The sequence below is a fragment of the Lactuca virosa genome, chromosome 5 (genome assembly GCF_052849685.1).
Source record: "Lactuca virosa cultivar CGN04683 chromosome 5, Lactuca_virosa_CGN04683_v6, whole genome shotgun sequence".
Classification (NCBI taxonomy): Eukaryota; Viridiplantae; Streptophyta; class Magnoliopsida; order Asterales; family Asteraceae; genus Lactuca; species Lactuca virosa.
In genome coordinates, this window is record NC_136430.1 from 33,465,860 (window position 1) to 33,485,848 (window position 19,989).

The 19,989-nt window shown below is 37.3% G+C and overlaps 1 protein-coding gene across 1 annotated transcript; it reads right to left on the reverse strand.

The window, feature by feature from the left end:
* Positions 1–1,644: 1,644 nt before the first annotated feature.
* Positions 1,645–10,398, reverse strand: LOC145111130 (uncharacterized). Its single transcript, XM_079047428.1, has 5 exons — positions 10,228–10,398; positions 10,108–10,158; positions 7,224–7,434; positions 1,868–6,606; positions 1,645–1,689 (listed from the first exon to the last, which is right to left on the reverse strand). The coding sequence occupies exons 1-5, from the start codon at positions 10,396–10,398 to the stop codon at positions 1,645–1,647; spliced, it is 5,217 nt and encodes a 1,738-aa protein (XP_078903554.1).
* Positions 10,399–19,989: the final 9,591 nt, after the last annotated feature.

The following is a 19,989-nucleotide window of genomic DNA, read 5'->3' on the forward strand; positions in this document are numbered from 1 at the left end:
GTTGATCAGTTGGTGGAAAAGAAAAAGGAATCATCCAAAATTGGATAGAATGATTGACATTGTGCTACGTAGAGTAAGTGTCCAATTCTTGGACACACCATGTTAATTAGAATCTCTTATACTCCTATTGTTTCCTTGCTTGCGTATTGTTTTTTTAATGCGTGTCTCAATCTTATCTCTAACACATGCTAAAGTGTCAAAACATTTTGTACAATTGTTTGAATTTCTCTCCTGATGTGATAACCATCTACCGAACTCGATTAAAATGTTTTGTTTAAACATATGAAAATGATTTGTTGCATGATTGTTATGTTATTTAATTTAAATATGCAAGCAAATTTTCTTGTGATAAATGCTTCAAGAATGTTTATCTAAAATCAAGATGAATATTGAAAAAAGGGTAAGCCACACCCTAAACAGCCCATGCTGAACCCGCCCCACGACCCATCATGTGGAGGGTAAATCGCGGAGCAACATCGATATTTTGGGCGTACACAGTTTGAACCTTTAACCACCTGTATATAGAATATTGATTTCTTATAGGAATGCATGCTTAATTTTTGTATGAAGTAGCTGATAAAACTGCTTTAAACAAATGAGAACTTTGATCGATTGCCAACTGCCTAGTTATATGCAAATTTGATAACCAATGTGAAATATCACACAACAAAAAGCTTTGTCAATTTAACCAATTGTCATGACTTTGTTCCATATCATTAAATAAAAAAAGTTAAAACAACTTAGATTGGGAAAATAAGGAAGATATTACCATATTGGAGATTGGGGCATTAACTAGATAAACATTCATACCAAAAAGCTTCGCCAACTAACTTTTTGCCTCTTTACGCATCAATCACTATCATAAGTCCATGACCGTCTGATTTCTTATGCTTTCTCCTGCAGCTAATTAAAACACAAAACGTAAAAAATTGTACACAAAAAGACTATCAGCAAGAAATAGCAATGTCAGATTATATTGGCATTCACGTATTTCGAAATGTCAATTATCAACCAAGGGTAAAGTGTTTAAGGTACAATGACCTGGTAAAAAAAGTTAATCAAATTCCAAGTGTTCACTAATTTTGGTTGCGATTATTGTTGGGCCCCCTAAACTTCGTTGCTATTTCTGTCCCTTGGTTGGGCCTTTCCTTTCTATGCATAATGCACGAATGTTACTGTTTTTCTGCATTAAAGCCAGCCCAACACTAAGGACCTGTTGCTGCATCTTCATGCTCTGGTGATCCATTTCTCTCCAACACCCCATTTTATCACATAGCTTTTTAGTTTGGTGTTTTCATTTCTTTTAAGTTCCTTGAATCGTATTTCTCAAGTGCTAGTTTCTTTTGTCCAGCTTCCCGTTGTTTATTTATTTTATTTTATAAAATTTCCAGCCGTTCTAAACAAACAACAAATAAAAGGAATAAAAAGTTGATACCTTAAAAGTCAAAGGGATGTCAATCCGGGATTACAATTGTGACTGGGGTCAGGGATATGGTGTCTCTTCGTTTTCGACTCCCTGTACTTTGTAACTCATAAGAAGAGGAAGACTCCATAGAATTCTGCCCCCGCCTCTTCGTGCCCCTGGGGCTAATTGGTATTTCTTGTGAATTCCCCTACACATTATATATATGAAGTAAATATTAATTAGCTAATCGTTATGTTACTATTAGGAAACGCATTATAATACTCCTTCCATCCCAATATTATTGTCCACAGACAAAAAACACACATATTAAGAAAAACATTAATTACCACTAACTTTATTTTGGGACAAACCAAAAAGGAAAGATGGACTATAATTTTGGGACGGAGGGAGTAATAGATAACACAAAAGAGGGAATAAGGTAAAAAGAGGTGAGGAGCATACCTTTGGCTTTGGAGAGGAGAATGTGGAAGAAAGGTAGTCTTGATCCTCCACAAAGATCTGCAGATTCTTCATCTTCATCAGGAAATCAATTTCTTCCTCTTCAAACTCCACCATATAACCCAATCGGATCAGTTCACATAGATCTTGAACAAGCTCTTCATTCTCCCACAACACCCCCTCTGCTATTTCTTCAGCAAAATGAAACGCATATTCCATTACATTTTTATGACCCGAAGATCTCTCCATCTTCTGCATATATAATTTGAAGTGCTGTTTGTCCCAACGTACCATTCTCCTTGATTCCACATCCAACACATCACCAGATGATAAAGAAAGTCTGTAACGGATGGTCATCTTTTTCGATGTCTCAAAAACTTCCGTTGCTATTAAACGGCTAACAGCTTCATGTCTCTTATCTGCCTCCATTTTAAGTTTAGGATCAGCAAGAAAGCCCAGAATGAGTTTTAACAACCCCTTTTTTATTATCTTTTCTTTTGAATCAACCGGCTTGAATGCAGCATGATCGACATCAGATGTGTTTTTCTTTACAGATTCAGACAATGTACGGACACCAAGTCTGGTGTAGACCTCCACAAGCTTGGTTCGGGTTAGGGTTTTCTGACTGGGTTGAGGAAACCATACGAAAATGCGACGAGAACAGCTTTTAAACAGGTCAGTCAAGAAAAGATCATCACCAGTAAACAGATCACGCTTATCAACCAGAAAAATTCCACTGGAAGTAGGATCCAGAACAGGGAGTTTCCATAAGTAGTTCTTGAAAGTATTTTCTGTTCTTGGGTACCAATTTCGGACCACAAACTCCCAAAAGGCAAAACATTCCTCATGTGTTATCTGGCGTCCTGAAGTTTCCCATGTCTTCCAAAGCTTGCAGTAGTCTTCAACCGAGGGACGAACTTTCACATTGAAAGTTTTCGCAAAGAAGCCGAGAATTTTGTCGTCATACTTGCAATTCTCCAAAACGTTCACCTGTTCACCAAATAGGTTGTTATCGTCATGGAGAACACAATCTTCAGGCATCACCCACCTTCCTTTAGGGATCCAAATCCTTTTCTTGTCTTCGTCAGCAGGCTCCCACTTTAATGTAGACAAGTGATTATATATTCGAGAAATTGTTTCAAAATTGGTGTGAGAGTTGAGGTAACCAGCTAGCATCTGGCATTCCTTGTTGGTATCGGTGATAACTCCTAAAATATTAAGCTCCTTTCTGTAGGATCCAATGCGAGTTCCATAGAATCCTTCATCAATAAAAGGACCATCATTGCGTTTCAACAAGGAATCCCAGGAAGAATCAAAAAGCAAGCACTCGTTAGGACTTTTGTAGCCAAAATAGGTTTTTAACCAATTCTTTTGAGAAACTTTTTCTAGGAATTCAGCAGGAAGATCCGTTCCACTCTCTTCCTTCAGTTTCTTGACAGAATCAAGCAGGGCGTAAACATTTGCAGGAGTAAGGCTACTGCAATCTTGAGGTAAGAAAAACCCTCTAGACACAAACTTGGCACCATCTTTGAAATCCGTGATAACACCCAACCTCTTCAGCTCTGCACGATAGTCATGGATCCCACTACCATAAAAGTTGTTGCTGTCATCAATGAAGGGAAGGTGGCAGATTGGAGAAAATGGTTCCCAATCTTTACCAAAAAGAATGCACTCATCTGGACATCTGTAATCACCAAGTCTCGTCCGTAGCCATTTCTCTTTGGAAATGCAGTTCTGGAAATCAGCAGATAACTTGATATCATGTCTCTTTAGCTTCCTATAGCATTGCAGAAATTGAAGGACGTGTTCTTTTTTGATTGAAGATAGCGAAGCCTGTTGCTTGAAAGTGCGAGTAAATTCTTTACTGGCATCCTCAAAGTCCACCATGACACCGATTTTCTTTAATTCATTCGACATCGAAAAGATTGATCTCCCATAAAACTGTACATCAAGAACCGGGAATGATCCGAAGACTTGAAGAAGGCAGCCCCACTGAGATTCTGGATTCAACAAGAAACATCCAAATGGGCATCTGTAACCCAAATTTGTCTTCAAGCATTTCGTATTTTTAATCGCTTGGACAAGCTTATCTGAAGATACAAAACTCTTAATGCACGTTAATATGAGTAACATGGCTTCAGATGACAAAGAAGCCAGTGAAGATGAGGACTTGAGGTTGTCTACAACAAGCTGATACCTCTGGTTAAACTTCACAGCCACACCAAGTAGTTGAAGTTCTTCCTTGAAAGAAAGTAGGTCATTCCCATAGTAATTTTGATCTATGAATGGAATGTCACTTATCTGTGAAGCAGCATTCCATTCTTGACTGAATAAAACAGAATTGTTAGGAGTCATATCACCTCGAGATGTCTTAACCCACTTTCCTCCTCTTACACTTCTGATGAACTCAGCAGGGGAGATATAATTTGCTCCTAGATACTTAATGAACTTGAGTATCGAAATGAAATCGTCTCTTTTAAGATTGGAAGAAGCTGCAAGAGACATGAGACGCTTACCGATATGTTCACAGGCTTCTGCATTCTCAAACCCAACACCAATTGTTCGTAACTCTTCTTTGTAATCCTTCATCCCAACACCATAATATTTCAAATCAATCAATGGGACATCAACAAGATTTGAACCTTTCTTTACAAGATTCCCGATTGATGAGTCTGGCATGAATGACTCTGATGGTGGGCAATAACCAGAACCGCTGCCCGAAGAGATCTTCAACCAGCTGCTATTTTTTATTGAAGACAAAAACCTTTCTGGTAATGTACTCCCCTTTGTCCTTATATAGTGAAGCCACTCTAGAAGCAGGAATGTGTTTTTTTTAGTGAGAGGAGAAGAGAGAGTAGGAATAGCAGCATTAGGAGGGAATAGATTAGGAACATCAGAAGCTCCAACATATTTTTGAAGAAACGAAACAAGCTCTTGGCCTGATGTAGCATCACCAAAATAGGTGACACGACGTGTATATTCTTCACCCAACTCAACATAATTATGCTGCCTCCAAGGATTTGAACCAATCAACTCCACCCATCTGCTTCCTTTCACAGGTACAAGAACTCCACTTCTTGTTTTAGTTACATTCCCATAGTTATCAACAATTGGCATGCCACTACACAGACTCTGAACCTGATACTCCTCCAAATACTTCTTTTGTAAAGACCTGTAGATAAAATGGGCATAAGTGACAGCCAGCTTGCGATCTCTGTTGACTGAACTACTATCAAGAAGTTGAACAGAATATTCATAAACACTCACAAAATCAACATTCGCCTTCTCTTTAAGCCACTTCACTAGTGTTGACTTCTTCACACATGATCGTATGGCTTCTTGTGTGGATTTAGGTAAAAAATGTTTACCAGTTGAACCTTGGAACTCTTTGTTCCAATTAATCAACCATGAAATATCATCATAATCAGAAGCTAGCAACTTGTTTGTACCTAGAGTAACTAAATCAACTTTCCCATCTCCGCCAACATACTTGATCAATGGTGTTTTCATGATGTCGGTCTGGTAAAAATCAGACACCCAATTCTCTGCGATGAATACCAGAAGCTGTATATAAACATCCTCTGTGACACCCATTGCAAGCTTAGAGCTCCCAATGAATTTTGCATACCATTGATGCTTAACAAGTTTAATTTCCAAAAAATCCAGAACAGCATTGTACTCTTTTTTATCAAGTGAAGAAGCAAGAAGATATTTTCCATGGGATGAATCATTGCAAAAACTCACCTTTTGGCTCCTTGCCTTGTTGATTATGCTCCAAAAGGCGGGCTTCAGCCTACCAACTTCATTGGGTTTCTGGAACAGTTTCTGTGTAGTGAAAGACTCACATGGGACAATACTCTCGTTCATCAACTTTGCTTTGATGGTGTCCCTGACATTGTTCAGCTTTGGATGAGATGACTTGTTGATAGGTAAGAAGTGAAACATGTTTGGGAGACTGGAAACAAAAGGTGCATTTTTTGTTGATTTCACCAACGAGGTAAACGCATTTATAAAAGCAACAGGAAGAAAATCAAGAATTCCCTGGTTCCATCTGTTGTCCCAGAGGATATTTTCCCTTGAAGATGCCATGAGAAAATCAGCTTGGATTATGAAAGGAAAGTGTGTGACTGTTTCTGTTGGTAAAAAGGAATAGATTCCAGGCAAACTTGAACCTCTTTTGAGCCTTTCCCCATTTGGAAAAGCAAAGGTGATTGACCATTCATCTACCTCCATTCTAGCTTCAACTTTATTTTCAAGCTTCACAGGAAATCTTTGTTTCCACATGTAGTACCCACATTCTCTGTCAACTCCATCACCAGCAGTAAGATGGAGTGTGTAGGAATCAGCATCCATGTTCTTTGCAGTAACAAAGTTTTTCTCTTTGGAAATGGATACTGCACTTACAGTGTTAAGCCTAGAATCCTCATTCACTTCCCTCACAGAAAGCCACCTTATCTTTGAAAGAAACAAGAGAACTTCAGGATGGATACTTGAAAGCTGATCTTTGACTGGTTTGACTTTCTCTGGCTTTAAAGGCAATACTAGAGTTGTGGTTGGAAGTGGAGAAGCTGATCCATATACCCTTTGGATGGCAGATAGCATTGAATCCCCCTCGACCCATTCAGGAACAATATAACCAAGGTTACACTGCTGGCAAGGTTTTTCATTAAACCGTATCTGATACCCATTACTGAAAATGTATGGTTGAGCTGTTATCAGAAAGACACTCTTGAATCCAATTCCTGATCATGAAATATTTGACAATGTATCAGAACAAGTGATGTCATCAAATAGTAATGAAGTTGTGGGTTTGTTCTACCTAGGTACCTTAAACTTCCTTTAAAAAGGTTTTATCACTCATGTTTCATTTTTGTTCCGCTTAAATACCCCAAAACTTTAATATGGTTCCACTGCAATATTGGAAACTAAATTCTTTTTGAAGTTTGTTAATAATTATTATTTAATGAAATTATTCTAAATATGTTTCCATGTCATTGATGCATCATCATCATGAAGTCAATAGTAAACCAAGTAACAAATTACATTTTACCTTTTTTCACATAAAAGGAACAAAAATGAAACTTCAGTGCTAATACTTCTACAAGAAATTAAAGTTTAAGGTACCTAGATGGAAGTTCATCCAAAAATAAGAAGTTCGTCCAATATTTTCTTCCATTACATTGTTTTAACAAAATATGAGCAAAATCTGTTTCTAAAGCAACAATATATCAATATGTTTCAAAACCAAAAATGAAGATGATGATAAAGAGTCTTGATTTTTGATAAGCTGGAGATAACTGATAACAGGAAAACAAAGTCGGCTATAAAAGAATAAGATAGACATAAGAATTAGAAGTACCTTTCTCTCCTATATAACCACACTTACGGAGGCCTTTCTTAGTAGAACGTCCAACGCTACAAATTGAATCGATATTCTTTGATAAAAACCCTTTTTCGTTGTTAAAAATTAAAAGTGTCGCTGGAGCTCCTGTGTTTGTTATGTCTTTTGAGGTAATCACAAACTCCAACGTAGGATCAACCTCTTTTGGATACTCGTTATCCTCCGCATTCTGTGAAACAACATATATATATATATATATATATATATATATATATATATAGTTAAATGCAAGAAATAGGAATGTACTTTCTATTAAAACGTTATAAATTTATTTTTACTTATCACACACCATTATAGTGACAAATTATTCCTCATTAGGGCCTTTTACTTCAGAAAAATTACCCATTCTAGCAATAGGACAATAGGTAACCTGCTACATGCATGTTGTATCTTTTTATCTATTTATGTCTTTTCGCTGACATGGAAAGTTATGATGCCATGGAAAATATGATGTTCTTACTTACTACCATATTTCCGTCTCTTCGATTTTATTTTTATTATTTAGTATTGAATTGTAAAATAATCATACACATGATACTAATCATAGAACTCATGTATACATAGTTTATTTGGTTATGAGACAGCAACAATGTTGTGAGCTTCTGTTTCATATGTTATATATTGTCTCACCAGAAACCGTGGTAGTTGATACTTCACTTGTTTTCTATTGAAGTTCTATGCTTTATAGTAGAAATAGAATCTTAAGTAAGTTCCGGAGATTTAGGGGCTGTTTGTTTTTTCTGTGAAGAGCTGCGTAACCACTTTTGTCTGTGCCGCGCAGACAACGCGCAGACATATGCCCTCGCAGAGTGTTTGTTTTTTGGAAGTGCGCAGACCAAAAAACGTCTGCGCGAGGTCTTCCTGGCGCAGACATGGGCCACTGTCTTCAAAGGTCTTCAGACCTCATTTTAACCAAAAAAAGACCACCCGTTTTTTTTTTCTTTCTCTTTTTGCTGAAAATGCATTTTTAATCTTTATGACATGAAATTAAGTTTGAAAAATTAATTTATTTCAACAGCTGCAGACGTTAAAAACAAACAGTCTTCTTATTGCAGACTGCAGACATTTGGTCCACCTCTTCTGCCGCAGAGGCTTGCAGATGTGGTCCGCAGACTGCAGACATTTTGACTTCAAAAAAACAAACAGCACCTTAATGCTTTTTAGGTGTTCGATACAAGCTATGGCTAAGAAAAAGCAAATTGACCTACATTCATGGCAGTACATTAGTTTGTAGCAGTAGTCATAGTAAAATTAGTAACTCGACCTCCGATTAGAACTGCAACATTTTTGGGGACTTATTCAAGGTAGAATCACCTAATATCCGTTGTCATCATTACATCTACTCCACTAAATACTAATGCTTAGTTTTTGTTATCTTTTTGTAATTCAACATGTATACTTGCATAAATATGCAAGTTTGATGCTATATACAATTAAAGAACAATCTTATATAAGAAAAATCATGATGTGAACAATTCTTCATTAAGAAAATATGAATTTCTTTATTGCCATGTCAGCAGTAAATAACATGTGGGCCATTTATGTGGACAAAAAAATTGCATAAAACTTGTTTACATTAATCAGGAGGTTACTTGTTGCTAATGCCAATAAAATTTATTGAAGTACAATCCCATAAAAAATAATTTGAAAGTGCAATAGAAAAAGGGTTAATGTCATAAACACCATTATTTATACATCATTATTCTATTTTAGCCTGAACTTTTATTTTAGTTCCTATTTACCATTATTTTTAAAAAACTTTTCGTTTTTTATCCTTCGGCCGGTTACCAACTGACATGTCGGTTTGGCTGACGTGGCATGTTGGGTTAATATCATAAAAGCCATTATTTATTTGTTACTATTCTATTTAGCTGTAACCTCTTTGTTGCTCTCTATTTGCCATTATTTTTAATAAAAACTTTTCATATGTTTGTAATTCTCTAGTTTCACCTATTTTTAAATTCCACATTTGAAGATAAAAGTATCGATCATATGTTTGTAAATTATAAGCAACATGATTTTTTTTTGTATGCCATCTGATCACTTGTGCTTTTTGGTTGTTGATATAACAATCATATACATTTGGATACAACCTGAAAAATGTTACACATTTATAAGATAGGTGCCAAAAACATTAATTTTATAAAATTATGATATTTAATTTTTATTAAGTTGCATTGCATAAACCTAGTAACATGCCACATTAACATAAAAATGAATATAGAAAGATATGGATTTTATGAAAAGTTTTTCAAAAAATAACGGCAAATAAAGAACAAGGTTAAAACCGAATAAGGACGAATAAATAATGACTTTTATAACATTAACCCTAACATGTCACATCTAACCTATCTAACCTAGTGATAACAGACCAAAGGGTAAAAAATGAAAAGATTCTCAAAATAATAGCAAATAGGAACAAAAATAATCGTCATGGCTAAACCAATGGCCGACCCGGGGTAACCGGATGTGCTACCCCTAAAATTATGTATGCTACTTCATATATTTTGTTATGGATCCACCAATAGGCTAAACTAGAATAATGACAAAAAAAATAATATCTTTTATGGCATTAACTCATACTAAAAATAAAAATACAATGCTATAACAAGACAAAAATAGAAAATATGTTGCTATTAGCATTTTCACAGAATTTAATAACTCCCTTTTATATTTCAAAAACTAGAAATCAATTTATAACTGTTAAAATATATTACAAAAAGTTTCAAAGATCTTTAAGTAATTCAGGTGGACCACAGGACCAGGTCGCTGATCAAGTTCAAAAAACAAGAAGCAACGACCGATTAACGACTCTAAATGTTTACATGCAGAAATATCAAACCAGAAACATCAAATGCGTAGTGAAAGCATCCATAAGTATGAACACCAGATTCTACTTTAAAGATTAACAGAAAAAAAAAAAAAAAAAAAAAAAAAACCTGAGAGATGCTATACTAAATACCTGGATTAGTTCCATTAGGAAATGAACATCCTTGGCGTAAAGTTCGGCAGACAGATTCTTAACAGCCTGATGAAGATCCTCCGTTAAAGGGTTTGATTTTCCGCCGATGGAGAACTTCGTCTTCCGTATCTTCTCCACATGTTTCCTCGCCGCCGTAGTCGTCGACGCCATTTCATTTTTACAAAGATACATTCGTCTTCCTCCGTGCGCAAACCACAAACAACCAACACACACAAAGACGAAAATATTGAGGAATTGAAGGATGTCAATTCCGAGTTTTCCGACTGTTTTCCGATAAGAATCTCTGTTAGCGGTGATTTGTTGGGAAGTTGCAGTTCTAGTCCTTGCTAAATTAGTTAACTATAAATTAAACCTTTCAAATTTGGTTTTCCGATATTTGACCATATCCACTCAAAAAGTACTCTATATATAAATAGGTTTCCTTTGATTCATTACTGTAAAATCTTATACTCCGTATCATTTTTATATAATAGGTTTTTTATATCGTGTTTAGATGGAAATAAAATGATATTATGAAAATTTACTTTTAGTTTAATGATTTATATTAGATGTAGATAGCGTTGGTCAAAAACTATAACTCAATAATATTTTAATGTTTGAATTATATATATTTTGGTTTTTAATTAGGGTTGATAAACATTGTTATGAAATTTATAAAACATAATTAGAGGGTGTTTGGATAAATTAGGTTATAACTTATTAGCTTATTGTTTATTATTGCTTATTAGCTTATTAGTGGTGAAAGAAAATAGTTTTTGCAAAGTGTTTGGATTAGAAATAAGCAGTAAGCTATAATCAATAGGGGGAATACTTATTAAAATTACCTTATTTAGCTTATCCCACTGCAATAAGTTGATTTTTCCTGTTTTTTATCAAAACACTTCAACTTAGCTTATAGCGGTAAGGATAAGCAATAAGCTATAAGCTCCCTCTTTTTTACCTATCCAAACACCCTCTTAATAGATGTTAATTTATGTGTTCGATAAAGTTATTTGTTATGTTATTGTATATTGTTTTTTAATTTATTTGTCTTAAATTATCATTTTCCATACTACTACCTAAGCAAAAAATCGAACCCAAAAACCAAAATCGAAATTGCAACAAAAAACAACAGTGAGGTTTTTGTTTTTTCAAAAACAACAAACTTTATGTACGATGCGGTTTTTAGTTATAAAAACCCGGAAAAAAACCGAACCACATCGAATATATTAATCGATTGAGTCAGTTTCATTCTCTCTTTCGTGTTTGTCCTAATCCCACCCTCAGTTGAAGCATCAAACTCCGACCACCACCCCCAACCTCCTCCCCGCGCCACCCTTCCCGCACCGCCGATGCGATGTTCATCAGAGCGGGAAGCTTCCCGCGACTCATCCTGCGCCCAGTTCCGTCCGGTCTTAAGCATTAAGAAAACCATTGAAAGAGTGATATATGGAACACAAAAAGTCACTGCAACAATGAATATGAAAAAACTAAAATTTATTTACATATAAAAAACTGAGATTACAAGAGCAACAACACTATTATATCAAATTAGATTAGGAAAAGCAATTATCTAAAAACAGAGCAATATAAATATTTATCTAAAAATAGATAAATTAAATATGCACAAAACCAATTAACCCAATGAATTAATAAATGAATTAATAAGCTAAAAATACATGTGACTCATCAAATAAGACACCCGACTATGAAGATAAAAAGGTGGAAAAAAAGTAGTCTTGATCCTCCACAAAGATCTGCAAATTCTTGATCTGCATTAGGAACTCAACTGCTTCCCCATCAACACTCACTCTGCTATTTCTTCTGCAAAATGAAACGCATATTCCATAACATCTTTCTGACATGAACATCCCTCCATCTTCTGCATAAACAATTTAGATTGTTGTTTGTCCCAACGAATCATTCGCCTTCCTTCCACATCTATCACATCTTCACACGATAAAGATACACTGTATCTCACCATCATCTTTTCCCGGGTCTTAAAAGCTTCGATTGCTATTACACGGCTAACAGCTTCATGTCTCTTATCTGGCTCCATTTTAAGTTTAGGATCAGCAAGAAAGCCCAGAATGAGTTTTAACAACCACTTTTTTATTATCTTTTCTTTTGAATCAACCGGCTTGAATGCAGCATGATCGAAATCAGATGTGTTTTTCTTTACAGATTCAGACAATTTACGGACACCAAGTCTGGTGTAGATCTCCACTAGCTTGGTTCGGGTTAGGGTTTTCTGACTAGGTTGAGGAAACCATACGAATATGGGACGAGAGAAGGTTTTTTTAAAGAGATCTGTCAAGAAAAGATCATCACCAATGAAGACATCATGCTTGTCAAAAAGAAAAATTCCATTTGAATTAGGATCCAAAACAGGGAGTTTTGATAAGTTGTTCCTAAAAGTATCTTCTGTTCTAGGGTTCCAATTTCGAACCACAAACTCCCAACACTACAAGAAGACTGGGCAATAGCGGCAACGGGTGTCGTCGCTAAAGGTTAGGGTTGTCGCCGCTAATACCTTTAGCGGCGACCTGTCACTGCAAATGCGTCGCCGATGATGCTGCGTCGCTAATACGCATCTAGTCACCGCTAAAGGGTCCTCGTCGCCGCTAATACTGCACCATCGCCGCTAATATGGTGTCGCCGCTAATACATAGTGTAGCACTCGGTTCCTGGTATGTAATTTATTTTGCTTTATTTTGCATTTTTGGCCTGGGACTCGGCGAGTTGAAGGCCCAACTCGTCGAGTAGGAGTGGGTTTGGACACGGGACTTAAGTGATGGACTCGTCGAGTCGGTGACCAGACTCGACGAGTAGGCTCTGACTGGACAAAACCTTAATCTGAGGGTTTGCACCCTATTTAATCATCTCTTTCGGCCACCACTCGTCCCTAATGCTCCCAAAGACCCTCCATAACAAACCCTAAGTGTTTTGGTGCAAGATCTAAGGCTTTTGAGTGATTTTTATGGGTTTTGAACTCAAGGAAGAAGGAAGAGCATAGAAGGATCAATAGGAGGTTGAAGGATTCGAATTTGGTTCATCATTTGCAATCTTTGAAAGGTATAAAGTCTGTACCTTGCTTGTTTATTTGTTAGATCCCTTTTTGGGGAAGATTTAGGGCTTTTAAGCCATATGAGGTGACCAACCATGATTTGCAAACATGGTTAGGGGTCAATACTTCGGATCTAGCACTTGGGAAGAGTCGCAAGGCAGATTTGGGTTGCTTTTGCACCCAAGGAAGGCCCCATGCAACAAAAGAGCCATTTTAGAGCCTTTTTGGCTCAAAAGTCCCATGCATGCACGTAAAGTTCGTAACTTTACGTGCTAGATCGAGCTTAGGGGCTTGGATCTATCATTTGGACAAGTGTTGTACATCAGAAATCGAGGATTTAGGGTGTGGACGTTATCGACTCGGCGAGTCCGTTCTTGGGACTCGATGAGTCCAAGGCTTTGAGTCCCATATCTGTTGAGGGTCAAAAGAACTCAGTTGGGTGTTAGAAGGGTTGTAGCAGGACAGAAGGAGTGACCCAACGCATTGGACTTAGTTTTAGACCTGGAGTTCATGGGACTCGCCGAGTGCTAGAACAGATTCGGCGAGTCCAAGGCAATCTTCTTATGTTTGAAGATGAACTCGACGAGTTGTTCTTACAACTTGGAGAGTCAAGGTTAGGACTTGTTCATCAGATGAAGGTGAACTCGACGAGTTGTTCATACAACTCGGCGAGTCGGATGAAGGTTAATTGATGTTCGTAAAGAAGGGGAACTCGTCGAGTCGTTGCCAAACTCGACGAGTTGAGTCATGGATAAGGACGAGTAAAGGGTAGGGACTCGATGACGGCCCAACTCAGCGAGTCGGGTCAACTAGAATTTGACTTTGTCTTGGACTTGGTTGGGGGTAAAATAGTCATTTTACCCTAAGAGTAGATATTAGATTCTGACTGAGTGTTTTGTGGGGATTATAGCCGGAGGATTTCCGGAGCAGCAGCAAACAGAGGTTTCACGTGCAGATATTCAGCAGCTACTCGTACGAGGTGAGTTACCTTCCAGTAGGGGTGGGTCTAAGGCCACAATGTCGGCCCACCAAAGAGGAATAATTAGGAGATGATTGTCTTTGTGATAATTATCTTGGTCTGGTTATGTGCCTTGGTTATGAGATTTATCTGTATGATATGTTATGTGTATAGTAGGGATCAGTTTCCCTGACAACGGTCCTTAGGACCGAAGGGTAGGTCAGTACCCGGATATGCCTGACTGTATGTTTATATCTTGATGTTGCTTGCTAGTGGTAGGGGTGGAATAATCCCCAGTTACCGGTTGAAAGATACCGATGACAGTTACCGGTTGAAAGATACCGATGATGATTACCGGTTGAAAGATACCGATGACGATTACCGGTTGAAAGATACCGATGGAAGTTACCGGTTGAAAGATACCGACGATATTGTATGGTATGTGGTATGATGGGGGAACTCACGAAGCTTTGTGCTTACGGTTACTGTTTTGGTTTCAGGCAATGTTGCAAAACTCGGCCTACTCGGCCGAGTACTCGGCCGATTACTCGGAATCGGCCCTCCACCGAGGCGAGTAATGTCAACTCGGCCAAAAAACTCGGATTTAGTCAAAATTGGCCAAAAATCGGTCAAACTCGGTCAAAAATCGAACAAACTCGGTCAAACTCGGGCCTACTCGGTCTTACTCGGACCTACTCGGTCAAACTCGGCCAACTCTGTCAAAATCGATCAAACTCGGTCAAAGGGTCAAAATTGTCATAAAAAGAGAAAAAAATCAAGAATTTCAAGATTAATATGTATAATGCACTTAATGATTTATTATTTAACACAAACATGTGATTATTACTACATATATATCTTAAATTTTCAGTAATTATCCACGTAGTCAGACAATTATGTGTATTTCAGTTTTTATGTATTCACATGTATCTAATTTGGGTTATATATTTCAATCAAATTATGATTTTGACATATATAATTTTCCAAAATATATTTCTACATGAATTACCAAATCCGAGTACTCCTCGAGTACTCCCGAGTACTCGCTACTCCCCAGTCGGCCGAGCAGGTACCGAGTAGCGAATTCTACAACCTTGGTTTCAGGTACCTCTTCATCTAAGGGGAAGGAGTCGGCGGCGTAGCATCGCATCACACACACACACATGATTCCGCATCGGATCTTCTGGGATTGTGTAACACCGTAAAAATTAAGACAATTTTTCGCTTTTTAAAACCATTTAAATTCATTCATAATCACTTTCAAGAAAACATTGTATCAACATTATCTCATTACAAATCCTAAGATCAAATCATAATAAACTCTGCGGGTGTGTGTACAGATCATGCCGGCGCCTTCCCGCGATCATCGCTGGTACCTGAGACACATAACACATAACACGGTAAGCATAAATGCTTAGTGAGTTCCCCAAAATACCACTCTAACACATATTAGCCACTCAAGGCTATAACTCTGCTAATCCTCTGGTCAGTGTGTCTCAGTGGGACCCTCCAGTCCCAACTCTCTGTGGGCCCTCTGGCCCTAACACTGTGGACCCAAAGGTCCTAACTTTATGGACCCACTGGTCCTAACTCTGAAAACTCTGAATCATGCATATCACATATCACAATAAATCTCAACACATATATAGCATACAAATACACTGACACATAACTCTAAAATACACTGTCGCATAACTCTGTTACCACTCTAGGTAAAGTATAGTGAGAAGACTCACCTCAGATGTCTCAGTAAATCTCTGACTTGGTAGAAATATGGTCTAGCCTCCGCCTAATCACATAAAGTAAATACTCTCATAAATATAACTCTCGAGACTAGACTCAACCCTCTCTTGGCACCCTTAGAAGGGTAAAAGACCATTTTACCCCTCTCTGAACTCAAAGGCTCCATTGTTGACCAAACCCTAAAAGTCAACAAAAGTCAATGGTCAAACTTTGACCCGACTCGTCGAGTGCACTTGGGCGACTCAGCGAGTCTACACGTGTCCACTATCCCTCTAGCCCCACATGACACGTCGAGTCTTTCCCCTGCTCGACGGGTCCCACCTGGCATGAGTCACGGGGCCACCCCGACTCAACTCGCCGAGTCCCATTATGAACTCGGCGAGTTCCGCCTTGAACTCCAGTCCTCTAATTCCTTCTGACTCACTGATTCATTCTCCCAACTCGGCAAGCACTCACTGAGTGAACTATAGGGAACCCCAACCCTACTCGCCAAGTCTGCTCTTGGTACTCGGCGAGTTCATGCCATGCTCGAGCTTAAATGAGCTCCTGAGGTCAGATCCGTTCCTCTAACTCATAGATCTGGCCTCCTTAAGCAATATAAACACGTAAACTTTGGATCTTGATGCCCATGCAACGACCCAATGGCTCTATTTGGAGAAATGGCCTCAATATGCCACCCTAAGCTCATAATTCTCCATGACACCCATAAAGATCAAGAAGTTAAGGTCTCTGGACCTCTTTGGATCCAGATTCGAAGCCTCAACACAAGAAGGGACCAATTGCTTCACAAATCTTACTCAAAAAGGGGCTAGAAACCCTAACTCTCAAAACTTACACCAAAACTGAAAGGGGATCAAATATATACCTCAAGATGAATTCCCTAAGCTCTGAAATCCACAGATTAGCACCCTCTTCATTTTCCTCTTGCCTTGGTCACCTTCTTCTTGCAAAATCACCCACACAAGGATCAAAAATGGCTTCCTTTCTCTCTCAAAACGCTCACACACTCCGGGGTCTCTCTCAATCAACTGGTAGCCGCAAATGAAGGCCATAAGGGCCTTTAAATAGGTCTCAAACCCCGGAAATTAGGGTTTCATTAAACAGCGTGGACTCGCCGAGTCCACTAGTCGACTCGCCGAGTCCGGTCATTAACCGAATAAGAATTCGCGACCCTACTCGGCGAGTCTAAGCACCAACTCGCCGAGTCCCTCCACAAACTCCAAAATAAATGAATAAATAATATACCTGGGAATCTGGATGTTACAGATTGCACTATGATTTTCATTATTTTGATTTCATGGTTTAGGATACAATATTATGATTTTGTAACGTATTGCTTTATTGACAATGTTATGGTAAAATGTTTTAAAAATTATTAATTCAAAAATGAAATTTTCGGGCTTGAATTTTGGGATGTTACACATAGATGTCGCCACAAAAGACGTCGCCGCAAAAGCAGTTTTGTTTTGTTTTTTTTTAATTTAACATTAAATTTATAAAAAAATAATATAACATTTATAAAATCTGATAACTTTTTATAGAAATATTAATCCATACACAACCAATCCAAAATATTAATCCATACCACAACCTAAAGTATTCTTCCAAATTACAAAACATTTCATAAAATCCTAAAGTAACTACTCGTCCTCATCATTTCCTTCATTATTTGGTAGCGGCAATGAGCGAAACCACTCTTCCAATGCTGCAGAACAGGCCGGGTCCTTTAGTATTGTTTGCAACATTTCCAACTATAAAGAAAACAAAATATATTACCAACATATCATAATAGCATTATAATTTCCAAAAATTATACCATTCTACAAAATATCAACATATCAAATACACTTAAACATACATCTACTTTCTATTATAGCATTTACTTTTCAAAATATTACCAAACTACAAAATATCAACATATCAAATCATAAAAAACATATCATTATACCATTCTACTTTCCATTATAGCATTGTACTTTCCAAAAATTACCAAACTACAAAATATCAACATATCAAACCATAACCAACATATCATTATAGCATTCTACTTTCCATTATAGCATTTACTTTCCAAAAATTACCAAACTACAAAATATCAACATATCCAATCATAACCAACATATCATTATAGCATTCTACTTTCCATTATAGCATTGTATTTTCCATTATATCATTATACTTTTCAACTTAAACTAACAATTACCTGTGATTGTGGTTGTTCTTGTGTCACTGGTTGTTCCTGATCGTACATGGACACAACGGTAGGGGGTTTACGCCCAATGCCTCTGATATGTCCACGTCGAACAACCAATATTCTTTCAAAACAGTTTTTTATATCAGTGGGTGTTAGACCGCTTGCTTCAGAAGTAGCTTGGGTTCGTTGGTTGATCTCCTCGAGTAAAGCATTCTGTATTTTCAAAAAATAATAAAAATCATAAAAATTAGATTACTAAATACCCTTGACGATATTAACACTTATATGAAAATACAAATTAACCACTTACTTATTGTTGCTCGACTGCAGGACTGTAAAATACCCCTTGGCGATTGGAATTAGCCTTACGAAAAACTTCAATTCGACTGATATCCTATTTAACATTAAAAATTAGATTACTTATACTTTAAATAAATATTTAAATATATCATAACTTACTTCTTTGAAACATGCATTGCTGTACGAGCTCGACCCCCCCTCTGTTTACAACTACTTGTTTTGCACGACATTCTGTATTTGACGCCGAACGCCTTAAAATTTATGGCGTTTGAAAATGTTTGACTGCCTTCACCAATTTTCATGTGACATACCCTTGGGGGGGGGGGTTGTTAATGCGGTTGGGATATCTGCAGCCCCCCCCCCCGATTTCCTTAAAATAAGAATGAGCTTTACTTTTTCGGCCTCTGTAAACTTTTGCAAGACTCGAATCAATGCTCCGCAACAATTGAGCACGCTCCGGATCCATGTTAACCTTATCCAAATCAAATTTATTCTGCAAAATACAAAAAATTTAGTTAATTAAATAACAATCACAACTAAACTTAAAATTGTATCCAAGTTACCTTTAGATGCACAACTGATGCGTTCCTTAAGGCGGGGGAAACATTGTCCCAACCAGATACGTTGAAAGGGACGTTGTTCCACAAATACCTCCCAATTTCATGTGTGAACCAATTACCACGCTTCCCGACAGGGAAATATGTGATCTCCCTATCGAAATCCAAATCCACGGGCTCTCCCTTATTTGCCCGTATCAACTTTCCCAGCTCGATATTTTTTGACATGCCCCTTCTTTTTTTGGAAGCTCGGCTGAAAAAATACAATTAAAAATATTAGTCATGATAACTTATAATAAAATAATAAAAATAGTTAATAAATATATCATAATAAACTTACCATCCTGTTCGTGCTAACCACGACCAAAGCCTACTGGAGGTGGTGGATCCCCGACTCCATCACCTCCATGTCCAAGCCCCATAACATCGGCCATCATGGCAAAGAGTATCGCCCAAGTAAACCTCATCTGTAGCCTGTAAATTACAAGATGTACAATATAGAAATACAATATGAATAAAAGTTAGTTACCCTGCGAAATTGTAAGATATACAATATAGACAAACAACATAAATAAAAGTTAGACAAACAATATGAATTAAAGGTACATTTCAAATAAAGTTTCTATTACAAAAAAAAACATTTGATTTTTTTAATCAGAATCTTCATCATATACTTCAATGTCTTCTTTATCAGTATCATAATCAGAATCGTCATCATCATAATCGGTCTCTTCCTTGGAAACATTATCGATTCTACCCGTTGGCGGAGGTACTTCAGTCTCGTCTTCATCGTCATAATCAGCATTGTTTTGAGCTACATCAACATTGTTTTGAAAGTATTGTGAGAAGTCGATAAAAAGTATAGCTCCAGATGAAGAGTTGTTTTGAACTATGTCACATTTTCGGCCTCCAAATTGTCGACATCTTGGACAGAGTCACTGTA

What these genes read in the sequence shown, in the direction of transcription:
- LOC145111130 (XM_079047428.1), bottom strand. Translation starts at nt 10,398, where the DNA reads ATGGCGTCGACGACTACGGCGGCGAGGAAACATGTGGAGAAGATACGG. An exon ending in CTACGCATTTGATGTTTCTG is followed by an intron (nt 7,435 to 10,107) that starts GTTTGATATTTC and finishes GTTGTTTCACAG; the next exon opens with AATGCGGAGGATAACGAGTA. An exon ending in TCTCCTCTCCAAAGCCAAAG is followed by an intron (nt 1,690 to 1,867) that starts GTATGCTCCTCA and finishes TTGGGATGGAAG; the next exon opens with GAGTATTATAATGCGTTTCC.